We start from the raw sequence: 19179 nt of genomic DNA, 5'->3' as shown, positions 1-19179 counted from the left end.
AGTAGAAAAAGGGGGACAGAGTTAAGGAGGAGAAACAGGGGGACAGAGTGAAGGAGGAGAAACAGGGGGACAGGGTGAAGGAGGAGAGACAGGGTAACAGAGTGAAAGAGGAGAGACATGGGGACAGAGTGAAGGAGGAGAGACATGGGGAGAGAGTGAAGGAGGAGAGACATGGGGACAGAGTGAAGGAGGAGAGACAGGGGGACAGAGTGAATGAGGAGAGCGTGAAGGAAGAGAAACAGGGGGACAGAGTGAAGGAGGAGAGACATGGGAACAGAGTGAAGGGAGAGAGACAGGGGGACAGAGGGAAGGAGGAGAGTCAGGGGACAGAGTGAAGGAGGAGAAACAGGCGAACAGAGTGAAAGAGGAGAGACATGGGAACAGAGTGAAGGAGGAGTGACATGGGAACAGAGTGAAGGAGGAGTGACATGGGAACAGAGTGAAGGAGGAGAAACAGGGACACAGGGTGAAGGAGGAGAGACAGGGGAACAGAGTGAAAGAGGGGAGACATGGGGACAGAGTGAAGGAGGAGAAACAGGGGGAAACAGTGAAGGAGAAGAGACATGGGGAGAGAGTGAAGGAGGAGAGACATGGGGAGAGAGTGAAGGAGGAGAGACATGGGGACAGAGTGAAGGAGGAGAGACAGGGGGACAGAGTGAAGGGGGAGAGACAGGGGGACAGAGGGAAGGAGGAGAGTCAGGGACAGAGTGAAGGAGGAGAAACAGGGGAACAGAGTGAAAGAGGAGAGACATGGGAACAGAGTGAAGGAGGAGTGACATGGGAACAGAGTGAAGGAGGAGAAACAGGGGGACAGAGTGAAGGAGGAGAAACAGGGGAACAGAGTGAAAGAGGAGAGACATGGGGACAGAGTGAAGGAGGAGAAACAGGGGGAAACAGTGAAGGAGTAGAGACATGGGGAGAGAGTGAAGGAGGAGAGACATGGGGAGAGAGTGAAGGAGGAGAGACATGGGGACAGAGTGAAGGAGGAGAGACAGGGGGACAGAGTGAATGAGGAGAGCGTGAAGGAAGAGAAATAGGGGGACAGAGTGAAGGAGGAGAGACATGGGAACAGAGTGAAGGGAGAGAGACAGGGGGACAGAGGGAAGGAGGAGAGTCAGGGGACAGAGTGAAGGAGGAGAAACAGGCGAACAGAGTGAAAGAGGAGAGACATGGGAACAGAGTGAAGGAGGAGTTACATGGGAACAGAGTGAAGGAGGAGTGACACGGGAACAGAGTGAAGGAGGAGAAACAGGGAGACAGGGTGAAGGAGGAGAGACAGGGGAACAGAGTGAAAGAGGGGAGACATGGGGACAGAGTGAAGGAGGAGAAACAGGGGGAAACAGTGAAGGAGAAGAGACATGGGGAGAGAGTGAAGGAGGAGAGACATGGGGACAGAGTGAAGGAGGAGAGACAGGGGGACAGAGTGAATGAGGAGAGCGTGAAGGAAGAGAAACAGAGGGACAGAGTGAAGGAGGAGAGACATGGGAACAGAGTGAAGGGGGAGAGACAGGGGGACAGAGGGAAGGAGAAGAGTCAGGGAACAGAGTGAAGGAGGAGAAACAGGGGAACAGAGTGAAAGAGGAGAGACATGGGAACAGAGTGAAGGAGGAGTGACATGGGAACAGAGTGAAGGAGAAGAAACAGGGGGACAGAGTGAAGGAGGAGAAACAGGGGGACAGAGTGAAGGAGGAGAAACAGGGGGACAGAGTGAAGGAGGAGAAACAGGGGGACAGAGTGAAGGAGGAGAGACAGGGGGACAGAGTGAATGAGGAGAGACAGGGGACAAAGTGAAGGAGGAGAGACAGGGGGACAGAGTGAAGGAGGAGAAACAGGGGGACAAAGTGAAGGAGGAGAAACAGGGGGACAAAGTGAAGGAGGAGAAACAGGTGGACAGAGTGAAGGAGGACAGAGTGAAGAAGGAGAAACAGGAGGACAGAGTGAAGGAGGAGAAATAGGGGGACAAAGTTAAGGAGGAGAAACAGGGAGACAGAGTGAAGGAGGACAGAGTGAAGGAGGAGAGACATGGGGACCGAGTGAAGGAGGAGAGACAGGGGACAGAGTGAAGGAAGAGAGACAGGGGGACAGAGTGAAGGAGGAGAGACAGGGGGACAGAGTGAAGGAGGAGAGACAGGGGACAGGGTGAAGGAGGAGAGACATGGGTCAGAGTGAAGGAGGAAAGACAGGGGGACAGAGTGAAGGAGGAGAGTCAGGGGGACAGAGGGAAGGAGGAGAGTCAGGGGGACAGAGTGAAGGAGGAGAGACAGGGGACAAAGTGAAGGAGGAGAGACAGGAGGACAGCGTGAAGGAGGAGAGACAGGGAGTCAGAACAGACTGGGAGGAGAGACTACTGTATAGCTCTGGAGAAGAGACGGTCTAGATCAGAACAGTGTAGCACGGGAATGCTGGGCAATGACGAATACTCACTGGGGAACTTGTGCTCGTGGCTGATGTCCAGGAGACGCTTCAGACCTGTCAATCAACAACATCACCAACAACATTGGTGACGACCATAACCGTCAGCATCTCTTTCACACCTCCACCCCTTCCCTCCATTTTTAACACCTCCACTCCCTTCCCGCTCCTTACCCCCTCCGTCTAATTTTCCCTCCTCTTCTCCCTACCCCTCCCTCTAATTTTAACACCTCCACTCCCTTCCGCTCCTTACCCCCTCCCTCTAATTTTCCCTCCATCTCCTTACCCACTCCCTCTAATTTTCCCTCCCTCTCCTTGCCCCCTCCCTCTAATTTTCCCTCCTCCTCTCCTTGCACCCTCCCTCTAATTTCCCTCCTCCTCTCCTTGCCCCCTCCCTCTAATTTTAACACCTCCACTCACTCCTCCTCTCCTTACCCCCTCCCTCTAATTTTAACACCTCCACTCCCTCCTCCTCTCCTTGTCCCCTCCCTCTAATTTTCACACCTCCACTCGCCTCTCCTCTCCTTACCCCCTCCCACTAATTTTCACACCATACCAAACACAATCCTTTATTGTCATTTCCCTCCTGTTTCTTCCTCTCTGACACACCAACAGACAGGAACGAGGTCATAATCGTGAGACGACGGATTATTGTGTCCAGTCAGGGATTACATCATTGGTTTTCCGTCTGTTTTCTACAGATGTTTATTTCCTTCTACACAATAAGAACGACTTCAATCTGCATATACTGTAGGTGATGAGGAAATGAAACCTCTATCTGCACGTCACTAAGAGCTAATGTGATGCAGCTGTTAGTAACCGGACCATGAAGAGAATACATCACTCAGAAAGCTAACCTTCCCCTACTCACTCCCCAAACCTTTGCCTCCTCCTTCCAAAGATCTGAGGTCACTCAGACCTGATTATATGTTATCTGAGACAGCCAGGAAGGACTGACTCAACCTCCTCAGAATGTTTCTGACACAATCCCAATCCTAACCCCATCCATAGCCCCTACTCCTAGAAACTAATGTAGAACAGCGAAATGGGACAGGGACTCACCAGCCTCCGTTAGAGTGTAGCTGGCTGAGACTCCAACAGTGTTGGTAACCTCACAGGAGAAGATACCAAGGTCCTCCAGACTGGGAGCATTAAAGATTGCTCTGGACCTGAGGAGACAGCATGACAATGAACTAACACAGAGAGCAGAAACAGACTGGAGCACCAGGCAACGGACACACAGAACCTACTTTCCCCCTCTGTGATGATGGTATAGAAACAGTACTTACTTTCCCCCTCTGTGACCATGGTATAGAAACATATCTTACTTTCCCCCTCTGTGACCATGGTATAGAAACAGTACTTACTTTCCCCCTCTGTGACCATGGTATAGAAACAGTACTTACTTTCCCCCTCTGTGACCATGGTATAGAACCAGTACTTACTTTCCCCCTCTGTGACCATGGTATAGAAACAGTACTTACTTTCCCCCTCTGTGATGATGGTATAGAAACATATCTTACTTTCCCCCTCTGTGACCATGGTATAGAAACAGTACTTACTTTCCCCATCTGTGACCATGGTATAGAAACATATCTTACTTTCCCCCTCTGTGACCATGGTATAGAAACAGCACTTACTTTCCCCCTCTGTGACCATGGTATAGAAACAGAACCTACTTTCCCCCTCTGTGATGATGGTATAGAAACAGTACCTACTTTCCCCCTCTGTGACCATGGTATAGAACCATATCTTACTTTCCCCCTCTGTGACCATGGTATGTAAACATATCTTACTTTCCCCCTCTGTGATGATGGTATAGAAACATATCTTACTTTCCCCCTCTGTGACCATGGTATAGAAACAGTACTTACTTTCCCCCTCTGTGACCATGGTATATAAACAGTACTTACTTTCCCCCTCTGTGACCATGGTATATAAACATATCTTACTTGCCCCCCTCTGTGACCATGGTATAGAAACAGTACTTACTTTCCCCCTCTGTGACCATGGTATAGAAACAGTACTTACTTTCCCCCTCTGTGATGATGGTATAGAAACATATCTTACTTTCCCCCTCTGTGACCATGGTATAGAAACATATCTTACTTTCCCCCTCTGTGACCATGGTATATAAACATATCTTACGTTCCCCCTCTGTGACCATGGTATTTAAACATATCTTACTTTCCCCCTCTGTGACCATGGTATAGAAACAGTACTTACTTTCCCCCTCTGTGACCATGGTATATAAACAGAACCTACTTTCCCCCTCTGTGACCATGGTATAGAAACATATCTTACTTTCCCCCTCTGTGACCATGGTATATAAACATAACCTACTTTCCCCCTCTGTGATGAGGGTATAGAAACATATCTTACTTTCCCCCTCTGTGACCATGGTATAGAAACATATCTTACTTTCCCCCTCTGTGACCATGGTATATAAACATATCTTACTTGCCCCCCTCTGTGACCATGGTATAGAAACAGTACTTACTTTCCCCCTCTGTGACCATGGTATAGAAACAGTACTTACTTTCCCCCTCTGTGATGATGGTATAGAAACATATCTTACTTTCCCCCTCTGTGACCATGGTATATAAACATATCTTACTTGCCCCCCTCTGTGACCATGGTATATAAACAGTACTTACTTTCCCCCTCTGTGACCATGGTATATAAACATATCTTACTTTCCCCCTCTGTGACCATGGTATAGAAACAGTACTTACTTTCCCCCTCTGTGACCATGGTATAGAAACAGTACTTACTTTCCCCCTCTGTGATGATGGTATAGAAACATATCTTACTTTCCCCCTCTGTGACCATGGTATAGAAACAGTACTTACTTCCCCCTCTGTGACCATGGTATAGAAACAGTACTTACTTTCCCCCTCTGTGACCATGGTATAGAACCATATCTTACTTTCCCCCTCTGTGACCATGGTATAGAAACAGTACTTACTTTCCCCCTCTGTGACCATGGTATAGAACCATATCTTACTTTCCCCCTCTGTGACCATGGTATATAAACATATCTTACGTTCCCCCTCTGTGACCATGGTATTTAAACATATCTTACTTTCCCCCTCTGTGACCATGGTATAGAAACAGTACTTACTTTCCCCCTCTGTGACCATGGTATAGAAACATATCTTACTTTCCCCCTCTGTGACCATGGTATATAAACAGAACCTACTTTCCCCCTCTGTGACCATGGTATAGAACCATATCTTACTTTCCCCCTCTGTGACCATGGTATATAAACATATCTTACTTTCCCCCTCTGTGACCATGGTATAGAAACAGTACTTACTTTCCCCCTCTGTGACCATGGTATAGAAACAGTACTTACTTTCCCCCTCTGTGACCATGGTATAGAAACATATCTTACTTTCCCCCTCTGTGACCATGGTATATAAACATATCTTACTTGCCCCCCTCTGTGACCATGGTATAGAAACAGTACTTACTTTCCCCCTCTGTGACCATGGTATAGAAACAGTACTTACTTTCCCCCTCTGTGATGATGGTATAGAAACATATCTTACTTTCCCCCTCTGTGACCATGGTATATAAACATATCTTACTTGCCCCCCTCTGTGACCATGGTATATAAACAGTACTTACTTTCCCCCTCTGTGACCATGGTATATAAACATATCTTACTTTCCCCCTCTGTGACCATGGTATAGAAACAGTACTTACTTTCCCCCTCTGTGACCATGGTATAGAAACAGTACTTACTTTCCCCCTCTGTGATGATGGTATAGAAACATATCTTACTTTCCCCCTCTGTGACCATGGTATAGAAACAGTACTTACTTCCCCCTCTGTGACCATGGTATAGAAACAGTACTTACTTTCCCCCTCTGTGACCATGGTATAGAACCATATCTTACTTTCCCCCTCTGTGACCATGGTATAGAAACAGTACTTACTTTCCCCCTCTGTGACCATGGTATAGAACCATATCTTACTTTCCCCCTCTGTGACCATGGTATTTAAACATATCTTACTTTCCCCCTCTGTGACCATGGTATAGAAACAGTACTTACTTTCCCCCTCTGTGACCATGGTATAGAAACATATCTTACTTTCCCCCTCTGTGACCATGGTATATAAACAGAACCTACTTTCCCCCTCTGTGACCATGGTATAGAACCATATCTTACTTTCCCCCTCTGTGACCATGGTATATAAACATATCTTACTTTCCCCCTCTGTGACCATGGTATAGAAACAGTACTTACTTTCCCCCTCTGTGACCATGGTATAGAAACAGTACTTACTTTCCCCCTCTGTGACCATGGTATAGAAACATATCTTACTTTCCCCCTCTGTGACCATGGTATAGAAACAGTACTTACTTTCCCCCTCTGTGACCATGGTATAGAAACATATCTTACTTTCCCCCTCTGTAACCATGGTATAGAAACATATCTTACTTTCCCCCTCTGTGACCATGGTATAGAAACAGTACTTACTTTCCCCCTCTGTGATGATGGTATAGAAACATATCTTACTTTCCCCCTCTGCGACCATGGTATAGAAACAGCACTTACTTTCCCCCTCTGTGACCATGGTATAGAAACAGAACCTACTTTCCCCCTCTGTGATGATGGTATAGAAACATATCTTACTTTCCCCCTCTGCGACCATGGTATAGAAACAGCACTTACTTTCCCCCTCTGTGACCATGGTATAGAAACAGAACCTACTTTCCCCCTCTGTGACCATGGTATAGAAACATATCTTACTTTCCCCCTCTGTGACCATGGTATAGAAACATATCTTACTTTCCCCCTCTGTGACCATGGTATATAAACATATCTTACTTTCCCCCTCTGTGACCATGGTATAGAAACATATCTTACTTTCCCCTTCTGTGATGAGGGTATAGAAACATATCTTACTTTCCCCCTCTGTGACCATGGTATAGAAACAGTACTTACTTTCCCCCTCTGTGATGATGGTATAGAAACATATCTTACTTTCCCCCTCTGTGACCATGGTATAGAAACAGTACTTACTTTCCCCCTCTGTGACCATGGTATATAAACAGTACTTACTTTCCCCCTCTGTGACCATGGTATAGAAACAGTACTTACTTTCCCCCTCTGTGACCATGGTATATAAACAGTACTTACTTTCCCCCTCTGTGACCATGGTATAGAAACAGTACTTACTTTCCCCCTCTGTGACCATGGTATAGAAACAGTACTTACTTTCCCCCTCTGTGACCATGGTATATAAACATATCTTACTTTCCCCCTCTGTGACCATGGTATAGAAACATATCTTACTTTCCCCCTCTGTGACCATGGTATAGAAACAGTACTTACTTTCCCCCTCTGTGACCATGGTATATAAACATATCTTACTTTCCCCCTCTGTGACCATGGTATAGAAACAGCACTTACTTTCCCCCTCTGTGACCATGGTATAGAAACAGTACTTACTTTCCCCCTCTGTGACCATGGTATAGAAACAGTACTTACTTTCCCCCTCTGTGACCATGGTATAGAAACATATCTTACTTTCCCCCTCTGTGACCATGGTATAGAAACAGTACTTACTTTCCCCCTCTGTGACCATGGTATAGAAACATATCTTACTTTCCCCTTCTGTGACCATGGTATAGAAACAGTACTTACTTTCCCCCTCTGTGACCATGGTATAGAAACATATCTTACTTTCCCCCTCTGTGACCATGGTATATAAACATATCTTACTTTCCCCCTCTGTGACCATGGTATAGAAACAGTACTTACTTTCCCCATCTGTGACCATGGTATAGAAACATATCTTACTTTCCCCCTCTGTGACCATGGTATAGAACCATATCTTACTTTCCCCCTCTGTGACCATGGTATAGAAACATATCTTACTTTCCCCTTCTGTGATGAGGGTATAGAAACATATCTTACTTGCCCCCTCTGTGACCATGGTATAGAAACATATCTTACTTTCCCCCTCTGCGACCATGGTATAGAAACAGCACTTACTTGCCCCCCTCTGTGACGATGGTGAGTCTGGAGGTGTCTGTCAGAGTCTTGTAGTTCTTAGACCAGATGAACTCTGACCCCTCGGCCATCTCAGAACACTCAAAGATCATGGAGATCACACCATCATCATCCACATCCAGTATTATCTCATGAGTACCTGGGGGGTACATGTTACATAGAGGAGAGAAACGGAGAAGGAGAAGAGATTTGATTTTAAAAATACCTTTATTAACCCAATAGTTACATCAATAAAAGCACGGACCTAGAATATTAGAACCAAGCCCCCCTCATTGTTCACTCTACATAGAAGTCCCGAGAGACAGAGACAGAGACAGAGACAGAGACAGAGACAGAGACAGAGACAGACAGACAGACAGACAGACAGACAGACAGACAGACAGACAGACAGACAGACAGTACTACTGTACACACCAGGCATGGTTAGAGCCAGAACAGGTCCTAACACAGCAGAAGTCTTTCCCACTCCAGCCAGGTTCTGAGCACGCACCCTGAACACATAGGACCTGCCTGCAATCAGACCATTCACCTGGAGAACACACACAAGGAGGGAGAGGAACAACACACATTGCTGTTAGCTAACATACTACAACTCCACTATCTGACTTTCCAGGAAGCCATCAGATGGCTTTGTCCTAAACTACTTGGAATCGATGGAACGCTAACCTTGGTGGCCTTCCCAAGGACCACTATAGAATGCTGACAGGTATGGGTATAGACAGGGTCCTCTATGGCAGATATTTGGACACATCCTAACCTTCATGTACTTCAGCTTGGTGGCCTTCTCATGTACTCCCTTCCAGTCCTCCCCTGCCACGGCCTCCTTGATGTCCACATAGAAGCCGTTGACAGGAGTACGGCCATCGAAGGTAGGAGGTTCCCACAGCAACACCAGGGAACTGTCACGCACCTCCAACACATGGAGATCATGAGGAGCACCTGGAGAGACAGACAGGTAGAGAGAGCGACCATGGGGAGCACCGGGAGAGACAGACAGGTAGAGGTTACTGTACTGTACATCCATTCCTAAGTCTGACCATGTAACTTAACTAGAGGTTTGGGGACAATTCCAATTAAATTCCAGTAAGAAATTTAACCAAATTTCAGCGTTCCTAATCAAAAGGCATTGAAGATAATTGGAATTTTGGTGTACTTCTTGAATTGTAATTGACCCCAACCCTGCTTGACCAGGAAAACCTTCTAGTTCTGATCCTGTGAGGAATTGTTCTGTGGTAGGGTAGAAGCGTACGTGGCTTAGAGATTGTTCATTTTTTACACTCCAGGGATAGGGTATAGGTTAAAGGGTATAGGGTATAGGGTATAGGGTAAGGTTAGGGTATAGGGTAAGGTTAGGGTATAGGGTAAGGTTAGGGTATAGGGTAAGGTTAGGGTAAGGTTAGGGTATAGGTTAAGGTTAGGGTATAGGGTATAGGGTAGTGTAAGGTTAGGGTATAGGGTAAGGTTAGGGTAAGGTTAGGGTATAGGTTAAGGTTAGGGTATAGGGTATAGGGTAGTGTAAGGTTAGGGTATAGGGTAAGGTTAGGGTATAGTTTAAAGGGTATAGGGTAGTGTAAGGTTAGGGTATAGGGTAAGGTTAGGGTAAGGTTAGGGTATAGGTTAAGGTTAGGGTATAGGGTATAGGGTAGTGTAAGGTTAGGGTATAGGGTAAGGTTAGGGTAAGGTTAGGGTATAGGTTAAGGTTAGGGTATAGGGTAGTGTAAGGTTAGGGTATAGGGTAAGGTTAGGGTATAGGGTAAGGTTAGGGTAAGGTTAGGGTATAGGTTAAGGTTAGGGTAAGGTTAGGGTATAGGGTATAGGGTAGTGTAAGGTTAGGGTATAGGGTAAGGTTAGGGTATAGGGTAAGGTTAGGGTATAGGGTAAGGTTAGGGTAAGGTTAGGGTATAGGTTAAGGTTAGGGTATAGGGTAAGGTTAGGGTAAGGTTAGAGTATAGGTTAAGGTTAGGGTATAGGGTAAGGTTAGGGTACAGGTTAAGGTTAGGGTATAGGGTAAGGTTAGGGTATAGGGTAAGGTTAGGGTATAGGGTAAGGTTAGGGTATAGGGTAAGGTTAGGGTAAGGTTAGGGTATAGGTTAAGGTTAGGGTATAGGGTAAGGTTAGGGTACAGGTTAAGGTTAGGGTATAGGGTAAGGTTAGGGTAAGGTTAGGGTATAGGGTAAGGTTAGGGTATAGGATATAGGGTAGTGTAAGGTTAGGGTATAGGGTAAGGTTAGGGTAAGGTTAGGGTATAGGTTAAGGTTAGGGTAAGGTTAGGGTACAGGTTAAGGTTAGGGTATAGGGTAAGGTTAGGGTAAGGTTAGGGTATAGGGTAAGGTTAGGGTATAGGATATAGGGTAGTGTAAGGTTAGGGTATAGGGTAAGGTTAGGGTAAGGTTAGGGTATAGGTTAAGGTTAGGGTATAGGGTAAGGTTAGGGTACAGGTTAAGGTTAGAGTATAGGGTAAGGTTAGGGTAAGGTTAGGGTATAGGGTAAGGTTAGGGTATAGGATAAGGTTAGGGTAAGGTTAGGGTATAGGTTAAGGTTAGGGTATAGGGTAAGGTTAGGGTACAGGTTAAGGTTAGGGTAAGGTTAGGGTAAGGTTAGGGTATAGGGTAAGGTTAGGGTATAGGGTAAGGTTAGGGTACAGGTTAAGGTTAGGGTATAGGGTAAGGTTAGGGTAAGGTTAGGGTATAGGGTAAGGTTAGGGTATAGGGTAAGGTTATGGTATAGGGTAAGGTTAGGGTATAGGATATAGGGTAGTGTAAGGTTAGGGTATAGGGTAAGGTTAGGGTATAGGGTAAGGTTAGGGTATAGGGTAAGGTTAGGGTATAGGGTAAGATTAGGGTATAGGTTAAGGTTAGGATATAGGGTAAGGTTAGGGTATAGGCTAAGGTTAGGGTATAGGATAAGGTTAGGGTATAGGGTAAGATTAGGGTATAAGGTAAGGTTAGGGTATAGGGTAAGGTTAGGGTAAGGTTAGGGTATAGGGTAAGGTTAGGGTATAGGATATAGGGTAGTGTAAGGTTAGGGTATAGGGTAAGGTTAGGGTATAGGGTAAGGTTAGGGTACAGGATATAGGGTAAGGCTAGGGTATAGGGTAAGGCTAGGGTATAGGGTAAGGTTAGGGTATAGGGTAAGGTTAGGGTAAGGTTAGGGTATAGGGTAAGGTTAGGGTATAGGGTATAGGGTAAGGTTAGGGTATAGGGTAAGGTTAGGGTAAGGTTAGGGTAGAGGATATAGGGTAGTGTAAGGTTAAGGTATAGGATATAGGGTAGTGTAAGGTTAGGGTACAGTTTAAGGTTAGGGTAAGGTTGGGGTATAGGGTAAGGTTAGTGTATAGGGTAAGGTTAGGGTATAGGGTAAGGTTAGGGTAAGGTTAGGTTAGGGTATTGGGTAAGGGTAAGGTTAGGGTATAGGGTAAGGTCAGGGTAAGGTTAGGGTATGGGATATAGGGTAGTGTAAGGTTAGGGTATAGGATATAGGGTAGTGTAAGGTTAAGGTATAGGATATAGGGTAGTGTAAGGTTAGGGTATAGGTTAAGGTTAGGGAAAGGTTAGGGTATAGGGTAAGGTTAGTGTATAGGGTAAGGTTAGGGTATAGGGTAATGCTAGGGTATAGGGTAAGGTTAGGGTATAGGGTAAAGTTAGTGTGAAGGGTAAGGTTAGGGTATAGGGTAAGGTTAGGGTAAGGTTAGGGTATAGGGTAAGATTAGGGTATAGGGTAAGGTTAGGGTAAGGTTAGGGTATAGGGTAAGGTTAGTGTATAGCGTAAGGTAGGGTATAGGGTAAGGTTAGTGTATAGGGTAAGGTTAGGGTAAGGTTAGTGTATAGGGTAAGGTTAGGGTATAGGGTAAGGTTAGGGTATAGGGTAAGGTTAGGGTTTAGGTTAAAGGGTATAGGATGTAGTGTAAGGTTAGGGTATAGGTTAAGGTTAGTGTATAGGGTAAGGTTAGGGTATAGGGTAATGTTAGTGTAAAGTGTAAGGTTAGGGTAAAGTTAGGGTATAGGGTAAGGTTATGGTATAGGGTAAGGTTAGGGTAAGGTTAGGGTATAGGGCAAGGTTAGTGTATAGGGTAAGGTTAGGGTATAGGGTAAGGTTAGGGTATAGGGTAAGGTTAGGGTAAGGTTAGTGTATAGGGTAAGGTTAGGGTATAGGGTAAGGTTAGGGTAAGGTTAGGGTATAGGGTAAGGTTAGTGTATAGGGTAAGGTTAGGGTATAGGGTAAGGTTAGGGTAAGGTTAGTGTATAGGGTAAGGTTAGGGTATAGGGTAAGGTTAGGGTATAGGGTAAGGTTAGTGTATAGGGTAAGGTTAGGGTATAGGGTAAGGTTAGGGTATAGGGTTAGTGTATAGGGTAAGGTTAGGGTATAGGTTTAGGGTAAAGGGTAAGGTTAGGGTATAGGGTAAGGGTAAGGTTAGGGTATAGGGTAAGGGTACCTGGCTTAGCAATGGTCCATTCTTTACACTCCAGAGCTGCGCTGGGCAGAGAGGCCTCGCTGACCCCGGCCATGTTGATGGCTCGCACTTGGAACTGGTAGAACAAGTTCTCCTTCAGGTTCTCTGCCTGGACACACATAGCACACCCAGGAAGAACACACCCAGGAAGGACACACCCAGGAAGGACACACCCAGGAAGGACACACATAGCACACCCAGGAAGGACACACCCAGGAAGGACACGCCCAGAAAGGACACACCAGGAAGGACACACATAGCACACCCAGCAAGGACACACATAGCACACCCAGGAAGGACACACCCAGGAAGGACAAGTATAGCACACCCAGGAAGGACACACCCAGGAAGAACACACATAGCACACCCAGGAAGGACACACATAGCACACCCAGAAAGGACACACCCAGGAAGGACACACATTGCACTCCCAGGAAGGACACACAGAGCACACCCAGGAAGGACACACCCAGGAAGGACACACATAGCAGACCCAGGAAGGACACACATAGCACACCCAGGAAGGACACACATAGGAAGGTCACACCCAGGAAGGACACACATTGCACTCCCAGGAAGGACACACAGAGCACACCCAGGAAGGACACACATAGGAAGGACACACCCAGGAAGGACACACATAGCACACCCAGGAAGGACATACATAGGAAGGACACACCCAGGAAGGACACACATAGCACACCCAGGAAGGACACACAGAGCACACCCAGGAAGGACACACAGAGCACATCCAGGAAGGACACACATTGCACACCCAGGAAGGACACACAGAGCACACCCAGGAAGGACACACAGAGCACACCCAGGAAGGACACACATTGCACACCCAGGAAGGACACACAGAGCACACCCAGGAAAGACACACAGAGCACACCCAGGAAAGACACACAGAGCACACCCAGGAAGGACACACAGAGCACACCCAGGAAGGACACACAGAGCACACCCAGGAAGGACACACATTGCACACCCAGGAAGGACACACATTGCACACCCAGGAAGGACACACAGAGCACACTCAGGAAGGTTAGAGGCTTTATCAACACACCCTACAGCTTTAATAACACACTACTACCCCGTCGCTGTAATAGTGCAACGTATCAATCCATCAATTTAGAACAAAAACATTTGTTAATTCTATGCCATTTGCCATTTGTCTTAAAATGCCTTACCTTATAGGAAGTACAGGTGACAGCCTTGGGGTTGAGTTCATGCCACTGTCCTTCAACTCCACCCTTTACTGTCCTGTAGTCCACAAAGTATCCTCTGATGTCAGCTCCCCCGGTCACCGCCGGCTCCCTCCAGGCTAACACCATGTAGTCACGAGCTGCCTCCATCAGGTGGACTCCACTGGGGACACCAGGGATGGCTGGGGGGGGTACCTCAGGTTAACAGGGAGGATGGGACAGGGAGGATGGGACAGTGAGGGTGGGACAGGGAGGGGAGGATGGGACAGGGAGGATGGGACAGGGAGGGTGGGACAGGGAGGATGGGACAGGGAGGGGAGGATGGGACAGGGAGGATGGGACAGGGAGGGGAGGATGGGACAGGGCGGATGGGACAGGGAGGGGGGGGGTGGGACAAGGGAGAGAGGATGGGACAGGGAGATGGGACAGTGAGGGGAGGATGGGACAGGGCAGATGGGACAGGGAGGGGAGGATGGGACAGGGGGGATGGGACAGGGAGGGGAGGATGGGACAGGGGGAATGGGACAGGGAGGATGGGCCAGGGAGGGGAGGATGGGACAGGGCAGATGGGACAGGGAGGGGAGGATGGGACAGGGAGGATGGGACAGGGAGGGGAGAATGGGACAGGGGGGATGGGACAGGGAGGATGGGCCAGGGAGTGGAGGATGGGACAAGGAGGACGGGACAGGGATGGGAGGATGAGACAGGGAGGATGGGACAGGGAAGGGGAGGATGGGACAGGGCGGATGGGACAGGGAGGGGAGGATGGGACAGGGAGGGGAGGATGGGACAGGTAGGATGGGACAGGGAATTGGACAGGGAGGGGAGGATGGGACAGGGCGGATGGGACAGGGAGGGGAGGATGGGACAGGGAGGGGAGGATGGGACAGGGAGGATGGGACAGGGAGGATGGCTTTGGCTTTTGAGGAATTGTCTTATATACACTGAGAAATACATCCTACAGTTCTGGACAAACATAGAGCTGAGGAGTTGTCTTATATACAGTGAGAAATACATGCTAAAGATCTGGACTAACAGAGCTGAGGAATACAGTGAGAAATGCATAGTAGCGTACTGTTAAAAGCAACAACTGAAACCTCCCAAGATCTTCACCTCATATTCCTTCTTTGTTATATTGCAATCTATACAGTAAACCCAGTTCTGTAAAGTCTTACCGATGCCAGCCTTGACGACCACGGCCTCTGACTCCAAAGAGCTGTGACTGTACCCTGCTGCGTTCACCGCCTTCACACGGAACACACACGAGTCTCCTGTGTTCAGACCGTGGCACACAAACCTGTTGGGACAGGAATTACGTAGGGTTATTGATTTGGATTATTGAATGAATGAATGAATGACTGATTTATTGATTGATTTTTGAATTTAAAAAATTAATGAATTAATAGATGGATGAATTAATGAATGAAATATTGGATGAAAGGAAGATTTAATTAATGAAAAAATGAATAAATGGTTGATTGGGTGATTGATTGAATTGCTATAATGTAATGTACCTAGTTCCTTTAACAGGCTTGTTGTTTGCAGGTGTCCAGACATCACTGCCCGCCACAGTATAGTTGATGTAATATCCCACCAGGTGTTTTACATCCTTAGACGCCCCCCAGGAAACAACGACTGATGTATCTGTGTTCCTAGTGGCTACGGCTGGGCCGGGGGCCGCAGGCAGGTCTGAGAGCGAGGGAGATGGGGGGAGCAGAGTACAGTAGTCCAGTATATGTAGCAATATGTCTTTATCTCTCTACTCACCCAGCATGTCTCCTACAGTGATATCTCCAGTAGCAGAGGAGAGCTCAGACATCCCAGCAGAGTTGCTGTATATATCTACAGTATACAGTGCCTTGCGAAAGTATTTGGCCCCCTTGAACTTTGCGACCTTTTGCCACATTTCAGGCTTCAAACATAAAGATATAAAACTGTATTTTTTTGTGAAGAATCAACAACAAGTGGGACACAATCATGAAGTGGAACGACATTTATTGGATATTTCAAACTTTTTTAACAAATCAAAAACTGAAAAATTGGGCGTGCAAAATTATTCAGCCCCCTTAAGTTAATACTTTGTAGCGCCACCTTTTGCTGCGATTACAGCTGTAAGTCGCTTGAGGTATGTCTCTATCAGTTTTGCACATTGAGAGAATGACATTTTTTCCCATTCCTCCTTGCAAAACAGCTCGAGCTCAGTGAGGTTGGATGGAGAGCATTTGTGAACAGCAGTTTTCAGTTCTTTCCACAGATTCTCGATTGGATTCAGGTCTGGACTTTGACTTGGCCATTCTAACACCTGGATATGTTTATTTTTGAACCATTCCATTGTAGATTTTGCTTTATGTTTTGGATCATTGTCTTGTTGGAAGACAAATCTCCGTCCCAGTCTCAGGTCTTTTGCAGACTCCATCAGGTTTTCTTCCAGAATGGTCCTGTATTTGGCTCCATCCATCTTCCCATCAATTTTAACCATCTTCCCTGTCCCTGCTGAAGAAAAGCAGGCCCAAACCATGATGCTGCCACCACCATGTTTGACAGTGGGGATGGTGTGTTCAGCTGTGTTGCTTTTACGCCAAACATAACGTTTTGCATTGTTGCCAAAAAGTTCAATTTTGGTTTCATCTGACCAGAGCACCTTCTTCCACATGTTTGGTGTGTCTCCCAGGTGGCTTGTGGCAAACTTTAAACGACACTTTTTATGGATATCTTTAAGAAATGGCTTTCTTCTTGCCACTCTTCCATAAAGGCCAGATTTGTGCAATATACGACTGATTGTTGTCCTATGGACAGAGTCTCCCACCTCAGCTGTAGATCTCTGCAGTTCATCCAGAGTGATCATGGGCCTCTTGGCTGCATCTCTGATCAGTCTTCTCCTTGTATGATCTGAAAGTTTAGATGGACGGCCAGGTCTTGGTAGATTTGCAGTGGTCTGATACTCCTTCCATTTCAATATTATCGCTTGCACAGTGCTCCTTGGGATGTTTAAAGCTTGGGAAATATTTTTGTATCCAAATCCGGCTTTAAACTTCTTCACAACAGTATCTCGGACCTGCCTGGTGTGTTCCTTGTTCTTCATGATGCTCTCTGCGCTTTTGACGGACCTCTGAGACTATCACAGTGCAGGTGCATTTATACGGAGACTTGATTACACACAGGTGGATTGTATTTATTATCATTAGTCATTTAGGTCAACATTGGATCATTCAGAGATCCTCACTGAACTTCTGGAGAGAGTTTGCTGCACTGAAAGTAAAAGGGCTGAATAATTTTGCACGCCCAATTTTTCAGTTTTTGATTTGTTAAAAAAGTTTGAAATATCCAATAAATGTCGTTCCACTTCATGATTGTGTCCCACTTGTTGTTGATTCTTCACAAAAAAATACAGTTTTCTATCTTTATGTTTGAAGCCTGAAATGTGGCAAAAGGTCGCAAAGTTCAAGGGGGCCGAATACTTTCGCAAGGCACTGTATATCTCAATATGTCTTTATCTCTCTACTCACCCAGCATGTCTCCTACAGTGATATCTCCAGTAGCAGAGGAGGCCTCAGACATCCCAGCAGAGTTACAGCAGCGGACTCTGAAACTGTAGCTCTTCCCCTCTGCCAGATCAAACAGCGCGAAGCGAGGAGACTTGACAGGCATCCCTGTGTTGGCCCTCTGCCAGCACTCACTACCAGCAACACACTGGCAAAATAAACACCCAGGACTGGTCAACACCGGAATACAGGGTCATCAATCAGTAAACCAACCTGACCATCATCCTTCCTTTCCCCAACAACTCTAAGGCTAACGCCCTGCAGCACTCACATCTGTAATCATGAAATGCTTTGAAAGGCTTGTTATGGCACACATCATCTCCATCATCCCAGAATCTAGGACTTAACACTCCTGGACTTCCTGACGGGTACCCCAGGTGGTGAGGGTAGGCAACAACATATCCACCATGCTGACCATCAACACTGGGGCCCCTCAGGGGTGTGTGCTTAATCCACTCCTATACTCCCTGTTCACCCATGCACGACTCCAAGAATACCATCAGGTTTGCTAACGGCACGACTCAGTCACACAAACACACACACACTTAATTTGCTCACACACACATAATGTGCACACACATTCATACTGACTCGACACCAAGGGTTCCCAAACTGTTTTGACCCACAACCCCATTTTGATATCTGTAAATTCTCACAACCCCAACCATGTGAAAATAAATTATGTCCTTAAAAACCTCTTCGGGATAGGGTGCAGCATTTTCACTTTTGAATAAATAACGTGCCCAATTTCAACTCCTGGTATTCATCCTCAGAATATAAGATATGCATATTATTAGTAGATATGGATAGAAAACACTCTGAAGTTTCTAAAACCGTTTGAATCATGTCTGTGAGTATAACAGAACTTATGTAGCAGGCAAAACCTTGAGGACAAACCATTCAGTCACTGTCTATTAAATGAGCTTTCATTGGGAAACCAAAATTCTAAGGGACTTGTTTCCAGTTCCTACCGCTTCCACTGGATATCACCAGTCTTGGAAATTGGTTGAGGTTATTCCTTTGTGTAATGAAGAAGTACGGCCATCTTGAATGACTGTCACGTTATGTGTACTGTTTGAGAGTTGCGCAAGACCAGAAAAGTAGCGTTAGTTTGTTATCGTCCTGTATTGAAAACAGATAGACCCGTCTTCATTTTGATCGATTATTAAAGTTTAAAAATACCTAAAGTTGTATTACAAAAGTAGTTTGAAATGTTTTAGCAAAGTTTACAGGTAACTTTTGAGATATTTTGTAGTGACGTTGCCCAAATTTGAAGCTGTGTTTTTCTGGATCAAACGCGCCAAATAAATGGACATTTTGGATAGATATCGACGGAATTAATCGAACAAAAGGACCATTTGTGATGTTTATGGGACATATTGGAGTGCCAGCAAAAGAAGCTCATCTAAGGTAAGGCATGATTTATATTTTATTTCTGTGTTTTGTTTAGCGCCTGCAGGGTTGAAATATGCTTTCTCTCTTTATTTACTGTTGTGCTATCATCAGATAATAGCATCTTAAGCTTTCGCCGAAAAGCC

The 19179-nt window shown here is 46.2% G+C and overlaps 1 protein-coding gene across 5 annotated transcripts in view; it reads right to left on the bottom strand.

The window, feature by feature from the left end:
- The window catches only part of myom1a (myomesin 1a (skelemin)), a 103724-nt gene that overhangs the window by 44874 nt on the left and 39671 nt on the right, over positions 1 to 19179 (bottom strand). For 4 of the 5 annotated variants that reach the window (XM_036966995.1, XM_036966992.1, XM_036966996.1 and 1 more), the window contains 10 exons: positions 17606 to 17789; positions 15614 to 15788; positions 15275 to 15396; positions 14085 to 14281; positions 12874 to 13000; positions 9199 to 9380; positions 8856 to 8970; positions 8424 to 8580; positions 3475 to 3581; positions 2425 to 2469 (listed from right to left, as the gene is read on the bottom strand). In XM_036966995.1, coding sequence (XP_036822890.1) covers positions 2425 to 2469; positions 3475 to 3581; positions 8424 to 8580; positions 8856 to 8970; positions 9199 to 9380; positions 12874 to 13000; positions 14085 to 14281; positions 15275 to 15396; positions 15614 to 15788; positions 17606 to 17789 — 1411 coding nt within the window. Of the gene's footprint in view, positions 1 to 2424; positions 2470 to 3474; positions 3582 to 8423; positions 8581 to 8855; positions 8971 to 9198; positions 9381 to 12873; positions 13001 to 14084; positions 14282 to 15274; positions 15397 to 15613; positions 15789 to 15866; positions 15891 to 17605; positions 17790 to 19179 lie in introns of all 5 variants that reach the window. The other variant, XM_036966994.1, reaches the window with a different exon arrangement.

This window comes from Oncorhynchus mykiss, chromosome 28 (assembly GCF_013265735.2).
Source record: "Oncorhynchus mykiss isolate Arlee chromosome 28, USDA_OmykA_1.1, whole genome shotgun sequence".
NCBI classification, from domain to species: Eukaryota; Metazoa; Chordata; class Actinopteri; order Salmoniformes; family Salmonidae; genus Oncorhynchus; species Oncorhynchus mykiss.
The sequence above is the reverse complement of the archived record's forward strand: the minus strand, read 5'-3'. Positions and strand labels throughout refer to the sequence as shown.